Source organism: Eucyclogobius newberryi, unplaced genomic scaffold (assembly GCF_026437365.1).
Source record: "Eucyclogobius newberryi isolate DKJ021-1_F unplaced genomic scaffold, fEucNew1.0.hap1 SCAF_5, whole genome shotgun sequence".
Lineage (NCBI taxonomy): Eukaryota > Metazoa > Chordata > Actinopteri > Gobiiformes > Gobiidae > Eucyclogobius > Eucyclogobius newberryi.
Genome location: NW_027316167.1, coordinates 19,801,254 through 19,824,287, shown reverse-complemented (window position 1 = coordinate 19,824,287; position 23,034 = coordinate 19,801,254). Strand labels below are relative to the sequence as shown.

The 23,034-nt window shown below is 39.6% G+C and overlaps 1 protein-coding gene across 1 annotated transcript in view; it reads right to left on the bottom strand.

Annotated features, from left to right (window-relative positions):
* Window positions 1-23,034, bottom strand: part of ush2a (Usher syndrome 2A (autosomal recessive, mild)) — a 117,565-nt gene that overhangs the window by 16,664 nt on the left and 77,867 nt on the right. The window contains exons 62-73 of the mRNA XM_072464874.1: window positions 22,544-22,767; window positions 20,024-20,327; window positions 17,801-17,998; window positions 17,568-17,722; window positions 15,487-15,685; window positions 10,069-10,176; window positions 8,960-9,143; window positions 7,275-7,432; window positions 4,657-4,815; window positions 4,408-4,570; window positions 3,662-3,879; window positions 3,426-3,562 (exon numbers count right to left, since the gene is read on the bottom strand). Of these exons, the coding sequence (XP_072320975.1) occupies window positions 3,426-3,562; window positions 3,662-3,879; window positions 4,408-4,570; window positions 4,657-4,815; window positions 7,275-7,432; window positions 8,960-9,143; window positions 10,069-10,176; window positions 15,487-15,685; window positions 17,568-17,722; window positions 17,801-17,998; window positions 20,024-20,327; window positions 22,544-22,767 (2,207 nt within the window). The remainder of the gene's footprint in view (window positions 1-3,425; window positions 3,563-3,661; window positions 3,880-4,407; window positions 4,571-4,656; window positions 4,816-7,274; window positions 7,433-8,959; window positions 9,144-10,068; window positions 10,177-15,486; window positions 15,686-17,567; window positions 17,723-17,800; window positions 17,999-20,023; window positions 20,328-22,543; window positions 22,768-23,034) is intronic.

The window sequence follows — 23,034 nt, the reverse complement described above, 5'->3', positions numbered from 1 at the left end:
AGTAGAGAATTTACAGAAAACAAATGCCCAGACTTATACAATTAGGTTAGGCAAATAGTTTATACCTCATTACTACAATTTAAAGCCATCCTTGTATGTGCATTATGTGATTACTGGTGGTCAGAGCTAGCATAAACTGTACCAGCCCCAAGCACGTATAAAGGGATACATCTGGAAATGCATAAATGGGATTATATTAACGCAATACAAGAGATAGACGCCGGGTTGGCTTAGACGTTGTGTGCGCTCTCTTATGAGTACTTAGTGGTAAACTAACAGATTGTAAACATGCGGCACTGTGTTACTTTCTTTTTTTTAGTCTCAGTCTGATTGCTTACACTCTTCTATCTTACTACTCTTTTCTTCTCTTTAGTACTACATATCCCTCCTGATCTACCCCATTCCCTCTCTTTTTCCCTCCCTCCTTCCGTCTTTTGCTATTCCTGGGGTATTTTTTAAACAATGTGTCCTTCATGTACGGTTGGTTACGGGGCGTACAGAAGGACATCATTAGCGCTGGTGGTTAAGCTGTAATTTACACCATTACCGAGGTAGGGGCCATTTTTATTGCCTAGTAAATTTCAGCTCTGAAATATTTAGACCATATGGCTCAATTTGTGTAATAACCTTAATTTCCAAGCACCCTTCAGCTCCCTTCAGTGCCGGCTGTTGTTGGCGGATTGCGGAGCGGTGTGTGCGCGGTTTGGGTTGGAGAGCGCGTACATAGACAAATACTTAAACCAACCCAGCAAAAAAAAAAGAAGAAATCGGTACACAAGCTCCATGCACATTAGGTTTCCTCCCTTTCACCTGCGATCACAAATTCACCCGTTCACATGCAGACACACACGTATGTATGCATGGCGCGGGCAGATTAATCGGGTGTCAGCTTGTGTTTGGGTGAGAGAGCGTCAGGCGTTGGCCAGATGGTTCTCAGGGATGATGACTGTCAGGGGTCCTGCTCTGATCAATGGGATGTATTAATACCGCACACATCCATGCACATACTGTTGCACATGGTCAGAAACTAAATATGTTAGGCATGCACACCATAGGCACGAGCATATTTAGACACGTGTATTGCCACTGACTAATGCCCATGCGTGCATACACATTCATACACAAATGCACCGCTGATCCCAAGGGCCACTCTGTAACATCTGGAAAAGCCAAGGGGGAGAAGGAAGGGTGAGGGGGAAGAGAGGAGGGATTGGTGTGGTAATGAAAAACGATAAAGCAGGCAACAAAGACATCAACTAACTATGCAAAACAAGAGGATAATAAATACAGCAAAAAGTAAATAAATATGGCGGGCCCAAGCTGACAGAGAGACGTAAAGTTGGTCGTCTGAGGTAAGTGTTGAGGACTTAATGACCTCTTGCTAATAGAGTAGTAAGAATCAACAAAAAGTTCAAAATATGCATTATAAGTTATTGATACTAGTGACATAATCCATGAAGACAAAAACTAAACTGTAGAACAAACGAGAAGTAAGTGAAGAACCAGGGTTGCATGAGTGACTGAGATGTTGGTCAGAATGCTTTGCCCCATGGAGCGTGTGGGGGGGTGAGGGTTATGGACCACAGAGAAATAGTGACAGAGGAGGGACTCGGGTGGGCCGTCTGAGCGAGGGGGGGAGGCTATGGGGTGTTAGTGGGAGAGAAAGGGGGGAGAGAGCGTGAGCCTGTGCCAGGCCATGCGCAGGGCTCTGTGCGGCAGGCCGCCTGCGCTCCGTACCCTCATTCCGTCCGATTGCCATGACGACCCCATTAATCAGCCAAGCTGGCACAGAGCAGCGTTCCCAGCCCAGCCTGAGATCAATACACAAACAGTGAATGGACACATACACACACAACAAAATATCCACAAACTTCTGAGAGATTGTCAGTATAAAAAGTGTCAAGAGAACTGTAAAAGCCATGATTATTATAATGGCAGTGGCTCAAGAGAAGGGTCATAAAATTTAAATATAAGTTTTTGAAAACTGACAATGGACAATTGGACAAAATGTTAGTTTGCAAAAAAAAAAAAAATGTTACAGCAATTGTTTCTATTTACTTTCTTAATTAAGAATAGGCAATTGGCCTCACCAAAAACACTACATTATGCTTTTAGTGCTACACTAATTTCCACTTTGACCAATGAGCTTATCTGATAAAGGCTACTCTGTGACAAATGACCGCCACAAAATAAGTCTATGCCATATCAATGAGCTCCTCTGAGCGCACACATACACACAAATGCATGCACCCACAAACACAAAGTGTTCCATATCAATGAGAAGGTGAAAGGTCTCCATTTACATCTTGTATTAATTATGAGTGACAAGCCAAAGGTCACTGAGGCAGAAGAGGCCACTTGTATGGACAGAATATAGATCCATACGGGCTCTTTCCCCCTTTTATTTTGCGCTCTCCTTCCCCAATCTATCACCCTGACGTGGTCCACAAGCAACCATTCCTTATCTAGAAGAGTGTTTTTATTCTTATCAGTGTAATATCTCCGTTCCATATGTATGTGTGTATGTGTTAATGGATTAATTCAAGCAAAGGCTTTTTCTTTCTCAGCTTCTGATTAATTAAGATACACTGTGCTTTAAAGAAAATAAAATTACCAGAGGAACAGATTTTTTTTTTTACCCACTATGACTTAAAAGTAGGAAGTACTACAATGTATTAACACATATCACGAAGCAAAAGCTTCCCACAATCCTCTTCATTAGAGCGTCCCAATTTCCTTGTATCCAATTCTAAGTTTCCAATAAGAGTACCTGACCAGCAGCACATATACAAACTGTCTGTGTCCTACCGTTTGAATATGAGTTGAATATGCTCTCCCCAAAGCTGCTATGAAACACTCCCCAACAGTGGTCTCTCTGCACGCTGCCACACACCATGTCACACTGTGTGCTCATGTGCATGTCTTTATGTGTGACTTAAGGCCCAGAACTGATGACTCCGGGCTGTACTCATACTTTTGACTGTATTGACTGAATGTACTGATATATGAAATTAATAAAGAAGTAAAGAAATGTTCAAGTAAGTGAAAAGTTGATTTGCAAAAATATAGATCAGTCATTTTCAAAAGTTTAATATAATATAATGTAACATTTGGTGATTTTTGTTTTTGTACTATGTTGATAGTGTTGGTTGTCTTTTGCAATAGAGATTTTAAATCTCAATGCGATCTTCTGGTTAAGTGAAGTATTTTTGTTACAATATTCAGGTATTGTCAGTGAAACTACAGTTGATGAATCTGATAAAGAAGAAAATGTTTTTGTATGTAATACGATTTTTGCGTTGACGCAGCCCTATGCAAATGCTAAATTACAAGCCTGACCTCATTTTTAGTAGCACTTATCTGTTTTGCAAATGAGCTCTTAAAGTGCATTTAGGGAAAAGTCTGACTGTGCATTGTGACTGTACCTCTACAGTGAGAGCAGTAACAGCAGTGGAGTTGAGCGTAGGGTCCTGTTGGTGCTTCTTGTAAACCAGCCTATAATGAGAAATGAGACCATTGGGCTGTTCCGGCTCACTCCATTTCAGATGAACTGAGTAAGCGCCTGTCAAAGCACAAAATAAACAAGCGCAGTTATAGTGGAACCATTTACTATGATTTCTACCCTCCAGCAACACTTTGTCATGCGACCTATGAAACTCACCAGTAGGAGTGACTGAAGGAGCGTTCATGTTTTGCGGTTGTGCCTGCAGGGTCTGAGCGAGAGCCCAGTGACTCAGAGCAGAGCCTTTGGAGTTGAGGGCCTGAACTTTGTACTGGTAGTAGCTGAAGGGCCGAAGGGAAGGACTGGCATCAACAAACTCGTGGAGCCCGCTGGTCCAAATGAACACCAGCAGATCCTGTGTGGTTTGGTGTGAGCGCCTACAATCAAACATGTTACATACATTAGTTTTATTCAACCACGGCTTAAGATTAACTTGATCAACAAAGTGCAGGACATCTTTCTGAGTTGAACTGAAATAAAACATGGGCGATCACGTCTTTCACATTGTGCCTAAGTCTTCGGCTGATGCAAGTATCTGGATGTCTTTCTAAGCTCTGATGTCTGAACGTTTGTGGGCTTTCTTCTGTGCTGTGTGTGAGAGAGATTTTCACATTTTACCCAAGACCCTGTCTGCATGAGTCTGCGCATGCCAGGTGTGTCTGTGAGTGTGTGTTGTGCTATGCTAATGTGTGTTTCCTCAGGACTTAAAGGGCTTAGTCTGGTCTGACCCTGCATACAGATCACACACTCTTTGGTCAACAAGCAGACCACGACCTTCAGCATGAATTATTACAAGCAAGCGCACACCGAGACAACCTGACTCGCACTGGACCTCACTCAGCTGATACAAACACAAACTTTATAGTAACCACGTCAAATGAATAATTGTGAATGCATGTTTTGACCTGAATATGTGGTAAGAAATGATGGGTCCATTCGGCTTAAGCGGAGGAAGCCAGTGAACCTCTAAGACATTGGGTCCAACCGCATTGATTGTGGGAGGCATCATATCTTCAGGAGCAGCTTCCAAAGTCTGAACATGAATACCATCACCAAGTCCACATCCATCTGTATGAAATATTACAATATCAATACCGGTAGTGAACAATAGTTTGACGGACAAAATAGAATAGACTATACAAGTCAAATCTTACCATCCTGACAGGCTTGCACTCTGATGAAATAGGTTGTGAAAGGCTCTAAATCTGTTATATTTACTTGCAAGTCGATCCCAGCGGGAAACATGGAGACATCGCTTTTGTCTGAATTTAGGACGATACTGTAGTTCACAGGCTGGTCACTGTTAAGATGAGCTGGAAAGAATTAAATGAAAGAGAAATACATACACCCAGTTATGTCATAATTTCACATCGTATGAAACGAGGCAATCTTTAAAGTTTTCATAAATAACTTTGTAAGCATAGCCTCTCAGATAAAGTGTAAGAGTATCTATCCTCACAGGTGCGCACACTCGCGCTCTGTTAATATTCTTGGGGGGTGGGGTATTTTTCCATAATTCAGGCCAACTGTATTGTGATGGGATATTCAACATTCATGAACTCTGAGTATCTTGAGAAAGGAACTGATTACCAGACAAATGAAAGACTTCAATTATTCACCCTGACTCGGATATGCACAAATTCCCCTGCACTTATGCATCTGTGACATCACGCAGCTTTCAGTACACCTCAGCAGGACTATACGGCACAGACTGAGAAGTACTAAAGGATGTTACATATATGGAGACACAAACCAGAGACCACTAATACATGTAGATGTATTTTTGTTACATTCTCGGACCTATTTGGCCCTGTTTTTTGCTTCAGTTTCTTCACATGATTCATTATGGTATTCAGACAAAGCTACACATACATATATATTACCGGTAGATTTATTTGGTTTTGCCTTTTCTGCAGTTCTATTGTAAAGAAATTTGTAGTCATGAAATGGAAAACCTTGGAAAACCCACCTTGGAAAACCCAACCAGACAAGGGAATAACATTCAAACTCCACACAAACTGAATCAAACCAATGATCTTTTTGTTGTGAGGCTTAAAGCTGGGGTAACTAACTTAATCCCCCATTATAATTAGTAACTTCTGTTTCCACCCCCAGAAAGTGCATTATTCTTCGTTGAAAAAGAACAGACTGTATGCTTTCTTCATCTAATTATTTTGAGAATTTTATCTTTGCAAACTCGCAAGAAGAGCCATGTAAGACACTGTATAACACTTTGGGATGAGAGCTGATTGGCTGTGCAGAGGATATCTACTTTTGTGTCTGTAAAATCTGTGCTAGTGGCCAAAAAAAATAGTATATGCATGTGAATACTTGTGATGTGCAAAAGGATTTGTGAGCGCTAGAAAGGTTTAAATACCTACTTCCTTTTTTCACTGTTTGAAATTTTGGTACTCCACCTTTAAGTGCAGAACCATTTGCAGAGCCAAAAAAGAAAGAAAGTGTAGAGCAATCACACTTAAAACATTAAAAAGTACACATAAAAAAAACTAAAATGGCTGCTGACAGTGACAGAAACCAAACACCATAAAAGGAAGATTATATGTGTCATATTAATAGCAATACCAAAGTGCTTCATCGTATGCATATGAGTTCCGAAAAACATAAACATGCGGATGCACACAACCACTATTATAGAAGCCACACAACAGACACACAAAAGTCTAAAACACTCCAGACTCTGGGCTCAGGGAGTTAACCAAGCGTGAGAACCCAGGCGATATTTCCTCACCTTTAAAATCAGCTCATAATGACTATAGAATAGACCTGCCTATGGAAATATCTTCACAATGACATCCACACACGCACACACACACACCCAGCCATACACACACGTATCAGAATGCATGCATAAATATATAACCACACAACCGCACATGCAACAAAGCGAGGTGTCTTTGCTAGTTGGCTCTGTAAGTGGTTTTTGAGATGGGAAATCAGCCTAATGAGAGGGTAATAGTCACTGATAGATGGGTTAGGGCAGACAATCACTGCCCTATAAGCACGAACTCCGCTCCGAGTCCACGCGCATGTATGCCTGTGTGCGTGTGTGTGCAGCTCCAGGTATCCAGGGGCCAGAAGGTGAGCTGAAAACTACTGAGGGCTTTGTTTCAGCGTGACCCCACACATTTACTCTATCGCTTTTTATGAGGGAAAGACAAAACAATTCACGTCCTTAAGTTTGCAGTTGATTGTCAGAAGTGTCTCATTCAAAAGTTATGGATCAGGAAGGCCCACTGTCCATGTAAATTTATGTAAAAACACCAGAATCAAGTATATGATTTATTTACTACATGCCTTTTATATTTTTTTATTTGTTACTTTATTTTCTGTGCATTGATAAGCTATTCATTGTTTCAACAGTTGTATATCTCTGCTCTGCCCGCCCCTTTCAGACTTTTTTATGGATCTCCAAATTGTTGATTGGATGTTTTTTTTTTTTTATGTATTATAGTAAAATATTTTGCCCCAGTACAGATTTATTGTAAAAGCCTCATAAAAAATGCATTATTATCATTAAAGTGATACGCAGAAAACCTGCCCCATGTACATTTTATGGTGGTGGGCCTGTCACCTGCTTTGCCTAAAATGTTCTGCAGTATGGCATAAAACTTACCTATTACCTACTTAAAATATCTCCATGGAGAAAACAGGGGCAGACCCTCCAAAAATGAGTTTTTTAGTACTTGCATTCATTTCCCACGCGCCTGATTAAAATGATTAGTAAAAGATCACAGCCTGGACCATTACTTACCAGGAGGGGTCCAAGCAAGATAGATGGAGTGAGGGCTTGAAACAGTCACGTTGTGGGGTGCAGGGATCCCAGAGGGGGATGTGATGGGGGTCTCGATAACATATTTGTCACTTAGACTTGCCCCTCCCTCCGTAGTGGCTTCCAGTTCAAACACATACCTGGAAAAAGAGGTTAAAATGTTAGAAATTATTGAGGACATTAGCAAAATAAATACATCACAATAGGGATTTCTTTCTTCTTCTTTTTTTTTAATCTCATGGCCATTTTTAGCAGCCAGGCTTCTGTTGCTGTGCTATTCTGTATCTATCTTACTGCATGACATCATAAGATGAATTTCCCTTTTAAGAGCGCATGGCTGTCGCGTGCTAAAACTACATTATTGGTGTAAGTGGAGCACCATTTAACATTAAAAGCCTTTAATTCACTATAAACTTCAGTGCACGTACATTAATTGTCCGTGGGTTATTGTTCAGTGCTGGGCATTTAAAACAGAAAGCTATTAGTGGCACAATGATCCAGTGGGGAGAGGTGTTTAAGACATTTACCTAACACTTAAAGCGACTGAATATAGATATAATTCATATTCAAGTGGAATAGGACATGAAAGTACAATTTTGGGAGAATACATTTATTTGAAACATAAACATTTGGTCACAGGATGATTTTTGCTTGAATGTATATTCATAGAAAAGTAATTGATGTGTGATAAACTCTTGTGTCAGTGTCTATGTGTCCTGTCGTGCTGGGGCAGCCAGAGGGAATAGGTTAATTCTCTCGTCATCTTAGACACTTCCTGGACTGCCGACGCAAAGTGACAGCTAATCAACATTGTCATAAATAATCAATGGCCACTTTGAACAGTCTCGAGCGCACACGCACATCTTCACACACGGTCTTGATATGCTCGGCAAAAATACACACAAATCAGATTGGATAATGAGGGCAGCACTCCCTGTGTAATTCTTGGCCTGGGACTGAATTGGGAAAAGAAGAAAAGGGGGAAAGGAATGAGGTAAGAGTGAAAGGGATAGAGGGAGGACTGAAGGAAGGAGACAAGTGATGAGAGAAGAGTGGCCGGGACGGGATGCCTCCTGGCAGACTATCTGGAATTAGGGAAAATTAAACGTCATACACACAGCTTCACAATGGCCCACTATATCATTTCTGTCCCCTCTTTCATGCAGACAGAGAAAACACACTACTGCAGGGTGTTCTATTTAATTCTATCTGGGGTAAAGGGAATTTGTCTCAAGAGAGAAAAAGCAGGACCGCGAGGGTGAAGAAAGGATATCATTTTTGCACACACGTATAATTAAAAGAGAAATCCATATTGGCATAAAACCATGGATTAGTAAAGGTTAGGTGAAAATAATCAGATAAATAAACGCTTCATTGCCGTGTGTAAGCAAAAGCCAGATCTGAATTGTGATGTGAGCAAATGTGTGCGAGGTAATGTTTGTATCACTCGACCGCCAAATATTTACTCATTAAAAAACACAAATAGACATATAGACAGTGGGCTCCTGGGAAGAGAGGGGGCAGCCTTTAAAACAACAGATGCACATTCTCATAAGGAAAACACTAGGACTTACAGAGATGATTAATTATGAAGCTACAAGTCAAGTGTGTTTATATATGTGAGACTAGCATACACACGTATGTGGAGGGGCGTGCACGTGCTCTACCTGCGGTTTGGCAGGAGTCCAGTGTCAGTGAAATTCTGGTCACGCTGGCCTCCGGTAAAAATGGTGTTACCGTCTCTGTTGAGAGTGTACTGGGAGATGAGTCCATTAGGCTGGGCCGGCTGGTCCCAGTACAGCTCCACCGCTGATGTGTTTATTATCAGATGTCTGGGTCTCAACCAAACTCCTGCAGGCACACATGCAAAAGGCTCACCGAACAATACACAAAATATGGTCATGTTTTTCAAAGGATTAAGCAGTTGATCGGCATTATCTTATTTCAAAAGTTAAACGTTTATATTCACAATAAATCATACACAATAAACTGAATACATTATTACATAGAAGTTATTTAGGGCTGTAAGCATGTGGTTGTTTAGTCGATTGATCGGGTGATGGAGTTTTACTTTTTATCTATATCTATTTTATCTATCTTTATCCTAAACCTGCAGAGTGTGTGACCTTGTCAGTGCACTTTGGCTCAGATACAAGGTAAGATCATAGAAACACTTAATTAGAGCTTTTGTCACACTTCTTTAAGTTGACTAATCGATGCACGTGTCATGATTTTAGTCAATCAAGAATTTTAGTTGACAACAGCCCTAAAGTCAATATCATCCATTTTCATTTATCTAGAACACATTGATCTTATACTTTACATTTGTGTTTAGCTTCTGTTTATTAACTATGGAAATTACATAACTTAAGGGAAAATGTGTTATTCAAAAAAAAATATTATTTAAAACACATTAAGGAAAGTTAGAAGTATAGGAAATTATAGGAGAATTCAAGAAAAATAAAATTACTTTAATGTTAACGAACTGAAAATAAACCACATACAAAGTGCCAAAATTATTCCTCAAAATATTAAGCAATTGTTTTCAGTTCCCTCAGGACTCCGTTCAGGATAGCAACAGTGAGAAAAAGGTGTATGATATTAACAAAGGTCATGGAGGGACTTTTTGCAGCACAGGGAAAGAATAGGACGATGTAGGAAATTACAAACGACTGCTGATGAAGTCAGAATAAATGCGTTATACAGTAATATATTAATTATGACAATTGCATAATAAAGGGAGAAATAAGCAAATATATTTAAAGCGTGCGTGTACCATCAGGGGCAGCTTGAAAGGTGCATCCTGTAGAAGGTGAGCTGGCTCCACATCCCACTGCTGTGCAAGCCACCAGCACAAAGGTGTACTTAGTGTACGGCTGCAAACCTACACACAATCAAATATATGAGCAACAACATTTAGTTTCAATTCAAACTAACAAAGACAGATATACAGTCAAAGTGAAATTTTATATGCAATTAAAAACACAAAAATACATGCAAGAGTACTCAAGAGCCTCAGAAGCTTTTTGGTCTATGTTTCTGTTTTTTTCCTCTACTCCACTCTCTTTTCCTCTGTTCTTTCAACACTCTCAACGGATGGATCCATATCTGTCGGTGTTAAATTATGCATGCCATAACTCAATAATGAAACAACGTAAAGATGGGCACCCGCGGAACTGACATGGGATAGGACCGGTCTAACGCTGTAATGTCATCAGCTTTTGATCTATGATAATTATGATACCTCGCTATGCGTTTAGGCTACAGCGTCCAGACATGATTTATTTATAGCTACCTGCTATACAGTTTAAAAGAAATCTCAGAGCGGACTGAAGTGGGCTCTTTAACTGCGACCACAAGGAAATCTTTTTTGTCGCCCACTGAACCTTTCATGGTGAAATATACACCAGGCTAAAATTGTTATCCAAACAGAGTTAGACCTCCGTCCTGGTTATTCTAAACCTTTCGACTTTACATATATTTTCTGCCCGGGTCGGTGAAGGGAGTAGATCACGATGAAAGATTGATGCAAATGTTTCATGTTGTCATGGATCTTGACAAGATGTTTAATGGCCATTCACTTATCTGACAGCGCACAACAGCTTACAAATCATATTATGATGAAAATGAAAAACCTCATATGACTTTATATCAAATGGAAGCGACAACAGGCTTTGACGCAACATTATATATTGCATATATTCTGGATTTGTGCATTAGATAGACCATTTTTAATGATATTGAGTGTGAATAAATAACAACTGATGGGCATTATTCGTGTGTAATGCATCTAAATATTTTGAATAATGTGGTTTATTAATTATGGCCTCACCTCAAGAAAGATTTAGGTCAGATTTATATGTCCTCATTGCAACATGTTTTTGACCTAAAAAGGACAATACTGTATACAAAACATGAACACATAAATAAAATCCATGTAAGTGATACCTGCTATTTTGATTCATCTGTTTTTACTTGAAAGAAATGAGTAATTGCCCTGATACTGTGAAGGTGTGAGACAGATAGGCAGAACCCGTAGTGTTTTTGTGCAGCGTGCCGACCCTCCCGGCGCTGGCCACATATGGCAGGGTCTATGTGTGAGTGTAACACGCAGTAGAGCGCTTCACTGTTTCCCCACGTCTCTGTCCCCTGCTTACCATGCACTGCAGCCCCCCACACTTAACCCGTCCTCTGATCAATGTGTGTATGTGCGCATACCCAAACGGCCTCACAATGTTGCCTGGCGCTTGGCTTAAATAAAAGAAATCTGCCAGCCATACTGAAGTCCTATTGGGATGAAGCGTAAGGACTCAGTTACACCATTTAACTGTGCAACAAAGCAAGTGTGTAGGTGTGTGGGCACTCACGCATAGGAAATGACAGGCTGCATGTCGTTTGTTACAACACTGAGCAAATTGACCCTCACAACACACACTACACATGTGCAGGGGCAAAGAGTCAGGCTGGACAAAGAACTGCAAGGTTTATTAAAGAAATAAAATACATGCCAAATTTTACATCACATTATTATGCAACTGGCAAAAATGCTGAGCAAATAAAACTTTCAAAGTAAAAAAGAAATACGTTATACAAATGCACCCTGTAGTTAAAAACAAACACACCACAACAACTAGTTTGAATGCATTTTACAGCTAATTACTGAAAATAAATCAAGACTAATTGAACTTGTGATACACTTGAAGTTTAACGTCCTAAAACTATCCTGAACAGGCCACCTAAAGAGGGCAGTGTTGTTCTGCTAAAGAAGCACAGCCACTGTCTGTGCAGGTCAGTGCTAGTGTGTGAGAATCACAGGAGTTAGTTACAATTGGTCGTACAAACTAATAAGTAATTGTGCTTGTGTGATTCCTGACCATACAGTGGACGATATAATGATTGTAATTGTGGTTTGTGGTGATAAAATATTGACCATTTCAAACTATCTGTTACATACTCCTCAATGTAACTTTTGCAGAGAAAGGCAAGAGTTGTGATTGGTGCGAGGTAAAACACAAGTTAAAAAAGGGAATCATGCTCTGAAGTTTGATGTTGGAAAACATAATTTCAAATGCCATTTTATTGACAGGTTGCCATCCCTGTTTGTATTAGAGAATATGATAGGATGATGGGTCCAGGCCACAATACAATGACAGTCACCAGATACAGCGCATAGGGAGGGCTGGGAGAACAACGAGTGACGAGCAAATGTGGGAAAACCGGGGGATGGAATTTGAGCTGCGAATAAACTAAAGGAGCAGACCTGAGTGAAGGAATGAAAGGTCAAAATGTGATGTAAAAATTATTGCTGAAAGAAAAACAAAACCCAAGTTTGATTTGTAGAATGAGAAAAAGATAATCGATTGAGTTAAAATGTTAGAAAGAAAGCGAAGGTGGGAGAGAGAGAGCAGAGAGCTTTGATAACACCTCTCCTAAATAATTAAGAGTTTGACTTCCTGTCTGTGGCTCCCTAATGCAGAGCGCGTCTGGGATGGAACAATGAGATCAAGTTTAGGCACACAGCCTATACACTGGGAAGAGATGAGAGCACATACATTCAAGCCAAAAGTCTATACTGACAGGTCGCACATTTGATACCTACTTTGGGAAAGAGGCCAACTGCGCAAGAAAGACTTTGATAGTTTTAACAAACATAACACAGCATGAGAGTGGGGAATCTAATGACATCACAGCTTTACTTTTCTTTTTAAATTAACCTTTAAGTGTGTATATTGATACATACTGATATTTAGACTTTTAGATTGTAATCCCTTGATTTATCATCTACGAAAATCTCTTCCTATCAAGAAAGACAAATGAATGGCTTAAGTAAGAAAGATAAATGACCATGGTTGTTGTCCTGCTTTCCTCCTGTGTCTCCCATGTCGTATACATGCTTCTGCCCATATCACAGCGCACTCACAACAGAGACTAGTGGGCTATGCATTAATAAATAAAAGAACATACTCTATTCCCCGCTCTTCTGAATTAATAATGAGCCTACAAAAGACCAATTAAACACATGATTAATGCCATAATCTATATAATTGCAGGCAATAATTCATTGTGAGCTAATGATAGCAATACTTAATATCGATTCACAAGGGGTGCCTCTACAGTAGTAGTGCTTAATTCTTTCTATGAAGTGCCACTTCACAGAACAGGGAGAATTGCTATTAATAAAACTCTATTTGCTACATTTCTTCAGGCACTCATGAGCAGTAGCTGGTGAAAACAACACAAGTGAATATTATGTATAAGGCCTAGACAACTCTGATGAACTATTTCCAATTAAAAACACATTTTATGACTTACTGCCTCCATCAAAGATGTTTTGCTAGCATATTGGTTTGTAAGGAAAATACAATTTTGTCATAGATTGGATCACCCTCCAAAAACCTGCAGTTTCAGTGAACAAATAAAAATGCACATTATGTCAAGTAACAGTCTGAGCACTAATTGAAGCTGTGGTTTGACTTCTCAAACTTGAGAATCAGTTTTTCCTCAAGTGGTTGGCTGATGTTTGACTCAGACATGAGGATTATATATATTTATTCTTGTGTCTTGTTACATTTCAAAACGCTGTAATTCAGAGACTGAATGAAGAGCAACTAAGTGAGTGCCACAGAAAAGTGTGATGGAGTGAGTGAGTGAGTGCATATAAAGGGTGAGAGGGGCTCCAGTCGTGGTTTTGGCTCAATGAGCCTCTCCAGGGGACTGGCACAGGGGGCTGCACAGTACGACAGTACATTACCATCTACATTTGGCATGGTTTCTCTTTCTCATGCCTCCACATTTAAACCGACATGTTTGTGTGCACATGCCTCCTGACCATAAAAGCCAACCACAAGTGCCTTGGGAATAGTCTATTGGCGACTGGCAAAGCTGAAGCCTGGTCTTAGTCCAAGACAGAGAAGAGCAGAGAAGGAACGTGAACCTGAGCTTTAGAAACGGCATTATTACAAATTAAAAATAATCCTTCTAAAGGTTAATGTATGCATATGGATAGAATTAAATTTAGAATTATTAAAAAAAAAAAAAATGTATATATACATATATATATAAACCGACATGTTTGTGTGCACATGCCTCCTATATATATATACATACATATATATATATATATATATATATATATATATATATATATATATATATATATATATATATTTATTTAAGTTTTAATGTTGCAAATACATCCTCTAACAGTGGCATAATTCAGTATTAAACTTGTTGACGGTTAATTAAAGTATTTTGATGTGCCTTGTAAATTTGCATTTACAGAAAACCTAAATCATAATTTGAATCCCCACCAAAGTTTATGATTTTGACTAGCCCATAACTGACCCTTCAACAATCATATAGTACATTTATTAACTCTCATAACACCAAAATAAAACTTGTGCAGATATCTCACTGGCTTGTGTTTCATTGGCACTGTATGGGAAGTGATTATTGTTCATTCTACAATGCTTCACGCAGCAGCATGTGTATATGTGCTTAGCAGAAGATGGCAACAGGCCAATAACACTGCACCAAGTTAAGTTAGAAAAACTACGACCCACAAATCACCCTCTCCTGACACAATCATGATGCAGCGGGGCCCTCTGCTTTGCTGCGTGGATACAACCTTCATTTACAAGGGTTTTGTAAGGACACTGGCACTGGGTTACAATGTCAGTCTTTTTCACATTGTTGTTGTTTGTGTGAATATGGTACATCAATAACACAAGGTAAGTCAGGTGTCAATTAGGGGTGGGTGATATTGACAAATATCACCCACCCCTAATTGACCCAAGTTATTCAATATATTGACAATATATTGAATAACTTAATAATTTTTTTTGGTTTAGTATTTGAGTAACAATATTCAGTTGATATTATGTCAAGCCAACAGAACATCTTTAAACGTATTTGTTAAGGTTCTATTATCAGACAAATGCGAAATTAAATTAATCACAAAAGTGCAAAAATGTTGCTTTATTTGAAGATTTACATATCTGTATTTTTTTCTCCTTTTTTTTACAATCAACAACATATTTGATATTTAAATTTCACATATCTTCAAAACAATATTGGCAACATTATTAGCTCCGCATATTGCCCACCTCTAGTGTCAACACAACAAAATATCCAATACAATTAGTATAGAATTCATTATCTTAAGAACATGAAATGAAAATGTATTGTTACTTACCAGTGACAGTATAATTTGTGTCCCCATCGGTGTGGGTTAGTATGGTTCCCACACTGGTCTGGTTCAGGTGGTAGCGCTGTATGGCCCCATTGGGATGAGAGGGCTGGGTCCAAGTCACAAGGAGCGAGGTTGAGTTCAAGGCTGTGACCACCGGAGGATGCACTCCTTCAGGGACCCCCTGCACCGTCACCGCACTCACCTACTCACCGCCATGAAGGCAGAAATACAGAACAGACAAAAGGACACATTTAACATCATATAAAATGAGAAGAGTTTCACATATTTAACAGACTATAAAAGATGAACAAAACAGATGGATTTTTGCTGTGATTATTCATGAAGGAAATTACAGTTATTGCCACCTTATAAACAACCGGACTTAAATGCAAGGTGGCATTTCTCAAATTGTAAATGTATTTAGTTGAGTTATTAAAAAAACATATTTAAGAATTACACTATGTGCAAAAGTATAGCTATCACCTTGCTACATTTTCATTGAGAAAATACATCTATATCAGCACTAAAAAGAAAGGAAAGGAAGTACAGTGTCGTACAGTGCAGATGAAGTGATTGTTGATTCCCAGTGTTGTATCGGAGGAGTCCTGTGAATGCTGGGTGAATGTGAGATCACAGAATCACAGGGCAATCTGCTGCTAATGGCAACAGGGATATCCTGCCTTAATAGACTGTCACTAGCACTTCCCCCACCTGTCCTACCCAGTGCAATGCAATTAGAACAGTGCAACTACAACTTAGACAACACCCATCCATACACACACACACACACACACACACACAGTGACACAAACGTGAGGAATAATCAAAGGTAGAGACATGGAGATGAGGTCTGACATTTGCGAGTCTAGAGAAAAATGGTTTAAATGACTGAAACAGAATATCATGGATATGTGTAGAATTTAAATCTGGTTGTCTTATTTAAAATTGGAAAGAATAATCTTATTTTTACAATAACATTAAAGAGGTTTGCAATTGATGCAGTTAGATTAAATTGAGGATAAAACATACACTGATGAAAAGTTAGAATGGGGACAGTGTAGCATTGAGAAAGAAAGGAAACAAATAGCAGAGAAAATGGGACTACCACATTCAGACAGTGGCGGGCCAATTGCTCTTCCTTCCACTCTAAGTGACCAACCATATTAGATCAGTACCTTCTGTTGTCACAGCAGGTGTGTGGCTGTGTGCTTGTGTTTTGGTGGCCGTGTGTGCAAAGGGGGCTGATGCCAGGTAATTGGAGTGGTGTATTGGGTTAGCCCAACTTATCCCATAATTGGGACTGTTTGGCCAATTTTCACTGGTGTACAAAGTAATTCAACTCCAATCTCAGCATGAATGGGGTGTTTTTGTGGGGAAATATTGTATAGTTTTTATGTGGCGTTATTAAGATCACATTCAAAGCTAAATTAAAATCTTCAAATTAAGAAAAGGGGAGTAAAATAACTTTTAAATCCAGGCTGTAATAACTACCAGGAAAATCATGAGTATGTCTGTGTGTGTGGGGACAGGATCTGGAATCAAAAATAATGATCATCTATTCATCAATTCAAATCTAATTAAAGAACAATTATGGATGTAATATAGGGCAGAGAAAGGGTTGTTGTGTTCTGTAACAGTGTAACTATATGCCAGTATCATAGCAGATATTAGAAATGGAATAATCACAAGGAAATATCACTGGAATTATTATTGGTATTTCATTAGTAAATATACATCAATAGTAAGTAAGAAAGTAATTCTTCTTCTCACTCGATCAAGCTTAAAGAAATACATATGCCCATAGAAGATGTTGCATTATGTAAACCTTGAAGTATTTAAGTTATTTTATTTTTGTCTTCTTTACTAAGTATTAGTATGCAAAGAGTAGCAAGTGAGATGCAGCAACTGTTTAAGTAATCTGATTATACATATGAATAGTAAAAGTGAAAATGAAATATTAAATATAAGTACCATACAACCCTCTCTTTTTTCATGTTGGTTTACATATAGTACATGTGTATAATTGTATAATATGTATACTTATATCATAATTACATATATATATCATACAACACAGATAGTACCTGCAGACTGTCAGCACACCCGGCCAGGTTACAGGCCCGCAGCTGGTAACTGTACTCTTGAAAGGGCCCAATTCCCCTTACATCAGTAAAGCTTGTCTCATCACCGCGGTAACGTTCTTGTCCATCACGTAATATAACATAGTGAGTGATCTCTCCTGTTAAATAATGATATGACATACACTTAGTGAGTGAATTGGACTGTAAAGGGATGTGTGATTGTTACTGCAGTGCACCATTGGGCCGAGCTGGAGCTTGCCAGTGCAAGTGGATGATGTCATCTCTGTCATTTACGTGGATCCAATGGGGCGGTGCCACACCCCACGGTTTGTCTTCAAGTGTAGTCACAGTTATGGTATCACTGGACCCGCGGCCAAAACTGTTCCAACCCCTGACTCGGTACTCGTAGGTGGTGAAGGGCTCCAGAGCAATGTCTTTGAGACAAAAAAAACAGTTACATAAATTACATGAGGTTATGGCACCAAAACAAGTTATTGGGTAAAATACACAGCAATCACATTTTAAAAAAATTAGAAGGATGGGCAAGTTGGAGAACATTAAGGATCTGCACATCACACATATATTATATTGTATATACATATACAATATATATTGCATTGTATTTACATATACTATGTAGTAAAATGTATCCCATATAAAATGTATGCAATGTTCACCGGTGTGATGTGAAGTGAATGGCCGAAGCTGTTGGCTGTTACCATCTCTCTGGTGGGCCTTTTCCCATACAGATGTGCTAGTAGACAATCTCACACATGTGTGCTTTACTTTTAAGAGGGCTCAGGGACTGCTGCAGTAAACGAAACCATGTTTTAACCACCAGTCTGGGACCCTTTACTCCATAGTGATAAACACACAATGCACAAGGTGGGGCACAAGTATCAAAATGTGTTTGTAAATACCGGCTTGACAATTACAAAGATGTACAGATGTGTCAAAGTGTAAATTATAGATTAGCTTTCTTAGCTGCATATTATATACTGATGCATGTGGATCTAAGAACAGAAAGCGCCTGTGTGTGCCTTCATGTGTGTGCACCAGAAACATCTGGTGTATGGTGGGTGGTGACAGCTTTATGCTCTTCAGCCCAGATGGTGTCACAGCATCACCTAGAAATTCTCATCCTAACCACCCCATGACTAAACACACATAGGAAGTTATAGGAAAATATAAGCAAGCCTATATATAAGCAGGGCCATCACTCATAAAAGCACATGGACACAGCACTGGTATGGGATGAGTAGTGAAGTCTGAATAAAACTACACCAGAATGACCATAGCTAAATTTAATGGCATATGGATGTAAAGCAAAGGGAATCACCACATAACAGCTATTAAGGTACACTGCAGCAGCTGTCTCTGTGTGCACATGTGATTGTATGGATGGACATCTGTCTCAAAAGCCAGCTGAATCCAGTGACTGTCACACTAACAGAGCAGTATATATGTGCGGGATGGCTTCTGCAGGTTAGCAGTTCTATAAGTGCATTTTCCAGATGGCCATGTTGAGTATTAGTGATTCTTCACAACCCACATACTAATTGGCGTAATGGCATGATAATAACACCATTTTCACTTGCATATATGTATATCAATAGCTTGAGTTTCTAATGATATCATACACAACATATTGCATAAAGCCACTCATCCAGTCTGCGCATTAACAGAACATTACACTTTACTGTCACATGCGCTGTCCTCTGTTTATAGGACAAAATAACACTGAAGGCCAGGGAAAGCCAGTTACATTCCAACACAAAAGATGATTCAAAATTAATTTAACTCAGGCCTTAGTTATTTTTTTACTTGGTTTACGGATCAGCCGCACTTAGATTATTGATTTCTACAATATAAATAAAACTAATTTTTATAAAAAAAAAATTATAAAGTACCGCCGACAACGCAAAATAGCATTAAATTAAATGTAAAAAGCAGTATTAAGTCAAAAGATAAGCACGCGTGAAGCAATTTCTCGCCAAACTCCTGCGGAAGTCTGACGAGGCTGCTCCGAGCTGCTCTGTCCCTGCGCGCAGTCCCGGGGAGAGCGCGCGCGTCCATCTCTCTGTCTGCTGCGCGTCTTTATATCGCAAATACACATTTTAAACCCGTTTACCACATTTTCTCCAGCGCGTTTTGCCGTGACTGGGTGGGTGGGGGAGGGTGGACACTTAAGCGTCAGTTCTGTCTGTCTAAAACACGCTAAATCTACTGCTACACGCTCCTGCGCGGCGCGTCTCCCCCCCTCTCCTCCTGTGGTGCGTTTTGGGCAAACCCGGAAGAAAACATCTTTTGAAATTGTAATAAATTAATAATTTATATAAATATAATAAATTATATTTATATTTCGCCCGTCTGTGCAATATATTTCATAAAAAAATCCGTAAACCAAGTAATAAAATAACTACGACCTCACTCAAAATATAATGTGGTTGATGCCTTACCTGTGAAAGAGAATTGTTTGGCGTCGCCGCTGTAAACCACTTCCTCATGAGACGCACAAAGGCCTGCTTGAAACTGCTGGACATCATATGTCAAGTTGTTGTGGTCATTTGCTATTTTGTATGAGTAAAGGTCCTCATTGAACTCGGTTTGACTGATTGTGTTGTTGGTGTTCATTGTGTGAGGGACACTATGTGGAGACAGCGCCCATGTGCAGGTGGTTGCAGATGGATCAAGGTCACAGGAGCCACAGTACGCAGTGGAGGCAGCAACTATGGGACATATCGCACCCTGGAGACACTGCCGCTGTACACAAGAACAAGAGCGAAACACAGTCATTTACACGTTAAGCTTAAACATTTAAAAACACTAGGACTTTAAGCATTTGGTCACTTAGTCGACCAAAAGTCTCATTAGTCAACCAATTCATTTATTTGATTTCTGGCACTTTCTGTATTCATAGTTGTTATTGTGTGATCTCCATGAGTTTGTGCACTTTGTCATCATGGTGAGATCATAGAGATATTTAATAGTTAGAGTTTTTGTCCCACTCCATAAAGTCGGCTAATTAATGCACAGGTCATGATTTTAGTTGACCAAGAATCAGTTGACGACAGCCCTAAAAAAAACTACATGTATTTATCTATATGCACAATAAAGCAAGTGCGCAGCATGTTTGAGATGCCCGTAATGACATCATTAGAGGTAATGAGAGTTCCTACCCTTTGTCCAAGTACGTGTGCGTGTGTGCGTGTGCATGTGTGTGTGTGCGTGTGTGTGTGTTAATGTTAGTCCATCTCCTGCTGACAAAAGGACACACAAACACCATATGACCCTGTCTGATTAATGGACGTTTGTCAAGTCTCCAACTACTGATGTGACAATTTGACAAAAATACAAAAAGCAAACCAAACTTTAAATGTACTTGATCTAGTTTAGAATTTTTTCCCCAGCTATAACTGTATTCTGATTTACAATGATTCAAAACGATAACAAAGTAAGTTAAGATACAAAAATAATAGAGTAAAGCTAAACATATATCGGAATGCCGTAAAGTCATTTATTTACGTAAAGTCATTTATTTATCTATTAACCTTATTTGACGAGGTAAAAAAGAACAAAAAACTAAAATCTCTTATTCAAGAGTGACTTTGCCTGTGTACTGCAGTGTGTACTGCAGTGTACTGCAGTGTACTGCAGCACACAAAAAACAGTGCTACTAAAATAAATAAATAAAACATGTAGGAAACAAAACTGCCATGTTATTTGTCTGCCGGCCGCGCGCCGCGGCTCCTGAAACTGCGCTGCTATTTGACCGCGTTTTAGCGCCGTTTTAGACCGCGCCGGGTTAAGGTTAGGGTTAAGGTTAAGGTTAGGGTTAAGGTTAGGGTTAAGGTTAGGGTTAAGGTTAAGGTTAGGGTTAAGGTTAGGGTTAAGGTTAAGGTTAGGGTTAAGGTTAGGGTTAAGGTTAGGGTTAAGGTTTGGGTTAAGGTTAGGGTTAAGGTTAAGGTTAGGGTTAGGGTTAGGGTTAAGGTTAAGGTTAGGGTTAGGGTTAGGGTTAAGGTTAGGGTTAAGGTTAGGGTTAGGGTTAGGGTTAAGGTTAGGGTTAAGGTTAAGGTTAAGGTTAAGGTTAAGGTTAAGGTTAAGGTTAAGGTTAGGGTTAGGGTTAAGGTTAGGGTTAATGTTAAGGTTAGGGTTAAGGTTAAGGTTAGGGTTAGGGTTAGGGTTAGGGTTAAGGTTAGGGTTAGGGTTAGGGTTAGGGTTAGGGTTAGGGTTAAGGTTAGGGTTAATGTTAGGGTTAGGGTTAAGGTTAGGGTTAGGGTTAAGGTTAGGGTTAGGGTTAAGGTTAAGGTTAGGGTTAGGGTTAAGGTTAAGGTTAAGGTTAGGGTTAAGGTTAGGGTTAGGGTTAGGGTTAGGGTTAGGGTTAAGGTTAGGGTTAAGGTTAAGGTTAGGGTTAAGGTTAGGGTTAAGGTTAGGGTTAAGGTTAAGGTTAGGGTTAGGGTTAGGGTTAAGGTTAAGGTTAGGGTTAGGGTTAGGGTTAAGGTTAGGGTTAAGGTTAAGGTTAGGGTTAGGGTTAGGGTTAAGGTTAGGGTTAGGGTTAGGGTTAGGGTTAGGGTTAAGGTTATGGTTAAGGTTAGGGTTAAGGTTAGGGTTAAGGTTAGGGTTAGGGTTAAGGTTAGGGTTAAGGTTAGGGTTAAGTTTAGGGTTAAGGTTAGGGTTAAGTTTAGGGTTAGGGTTAAGGTTAGGGTTAAGTTTAGGGTTAGGGTTAAGGTTAGGGTTAAGTTTAGGGTTAGGGTTAAGGTTAGGGTTAAGTTTAGGGTTAGGGTTAGGGTTAAGTTTAGGGTTAAGTTTAGGGTTAGGGTTAAGGTTAGGGTTAAGGTTAGGGTTAGGGTTAAGTTTAGGGTTAGGGTTAGCCCTGAGGCTATAAGGGAAATGCCGCGGTCCCTGAAACTGCGCGGGTTAGGGTTAGGGTTAGGGTTAGATTATTTGACCGCGCCGCGGCTCTCCATCTGCCGGCTCACCTCCGTGCCTAGACCTGGTGTGGGTCGGTCAGCACATACGTGGCGTTGAGGATCGTAGCCAATCCCGTTACAGCATCCTTCATCCTGAGGTATGACCTTTGACCCACAGCACTGTAATGTCATTGTGGCATTTCCAGCAGGGTGTATTTTGGGATATCCGTCATTGTCCACACAGCAAAGAGAAGTCGAGGAGTTTATATATTCATGGCCACAGCAAACAAAATCTGAAGAAAAAAAAAAGATGATTAAAACATTATTATTCTATATTCATTTGAGAAATACATAACATTTGTACTGAAAAACTATCACTATTACGTCATCTGTATCTTCTTTGCACTCATCTCGCCTTTTTATTCATCACTGTAATATTTAGTTTGCTGGTTTTATGTGCACATGAAGATGCAGAATGTTTTTAAGGCTGCCAAATCTGACAGTGATTTGTGATATAAGCCTGCCACCATTTCCCCTTCAACAGCAAGGTGACTTTTAAA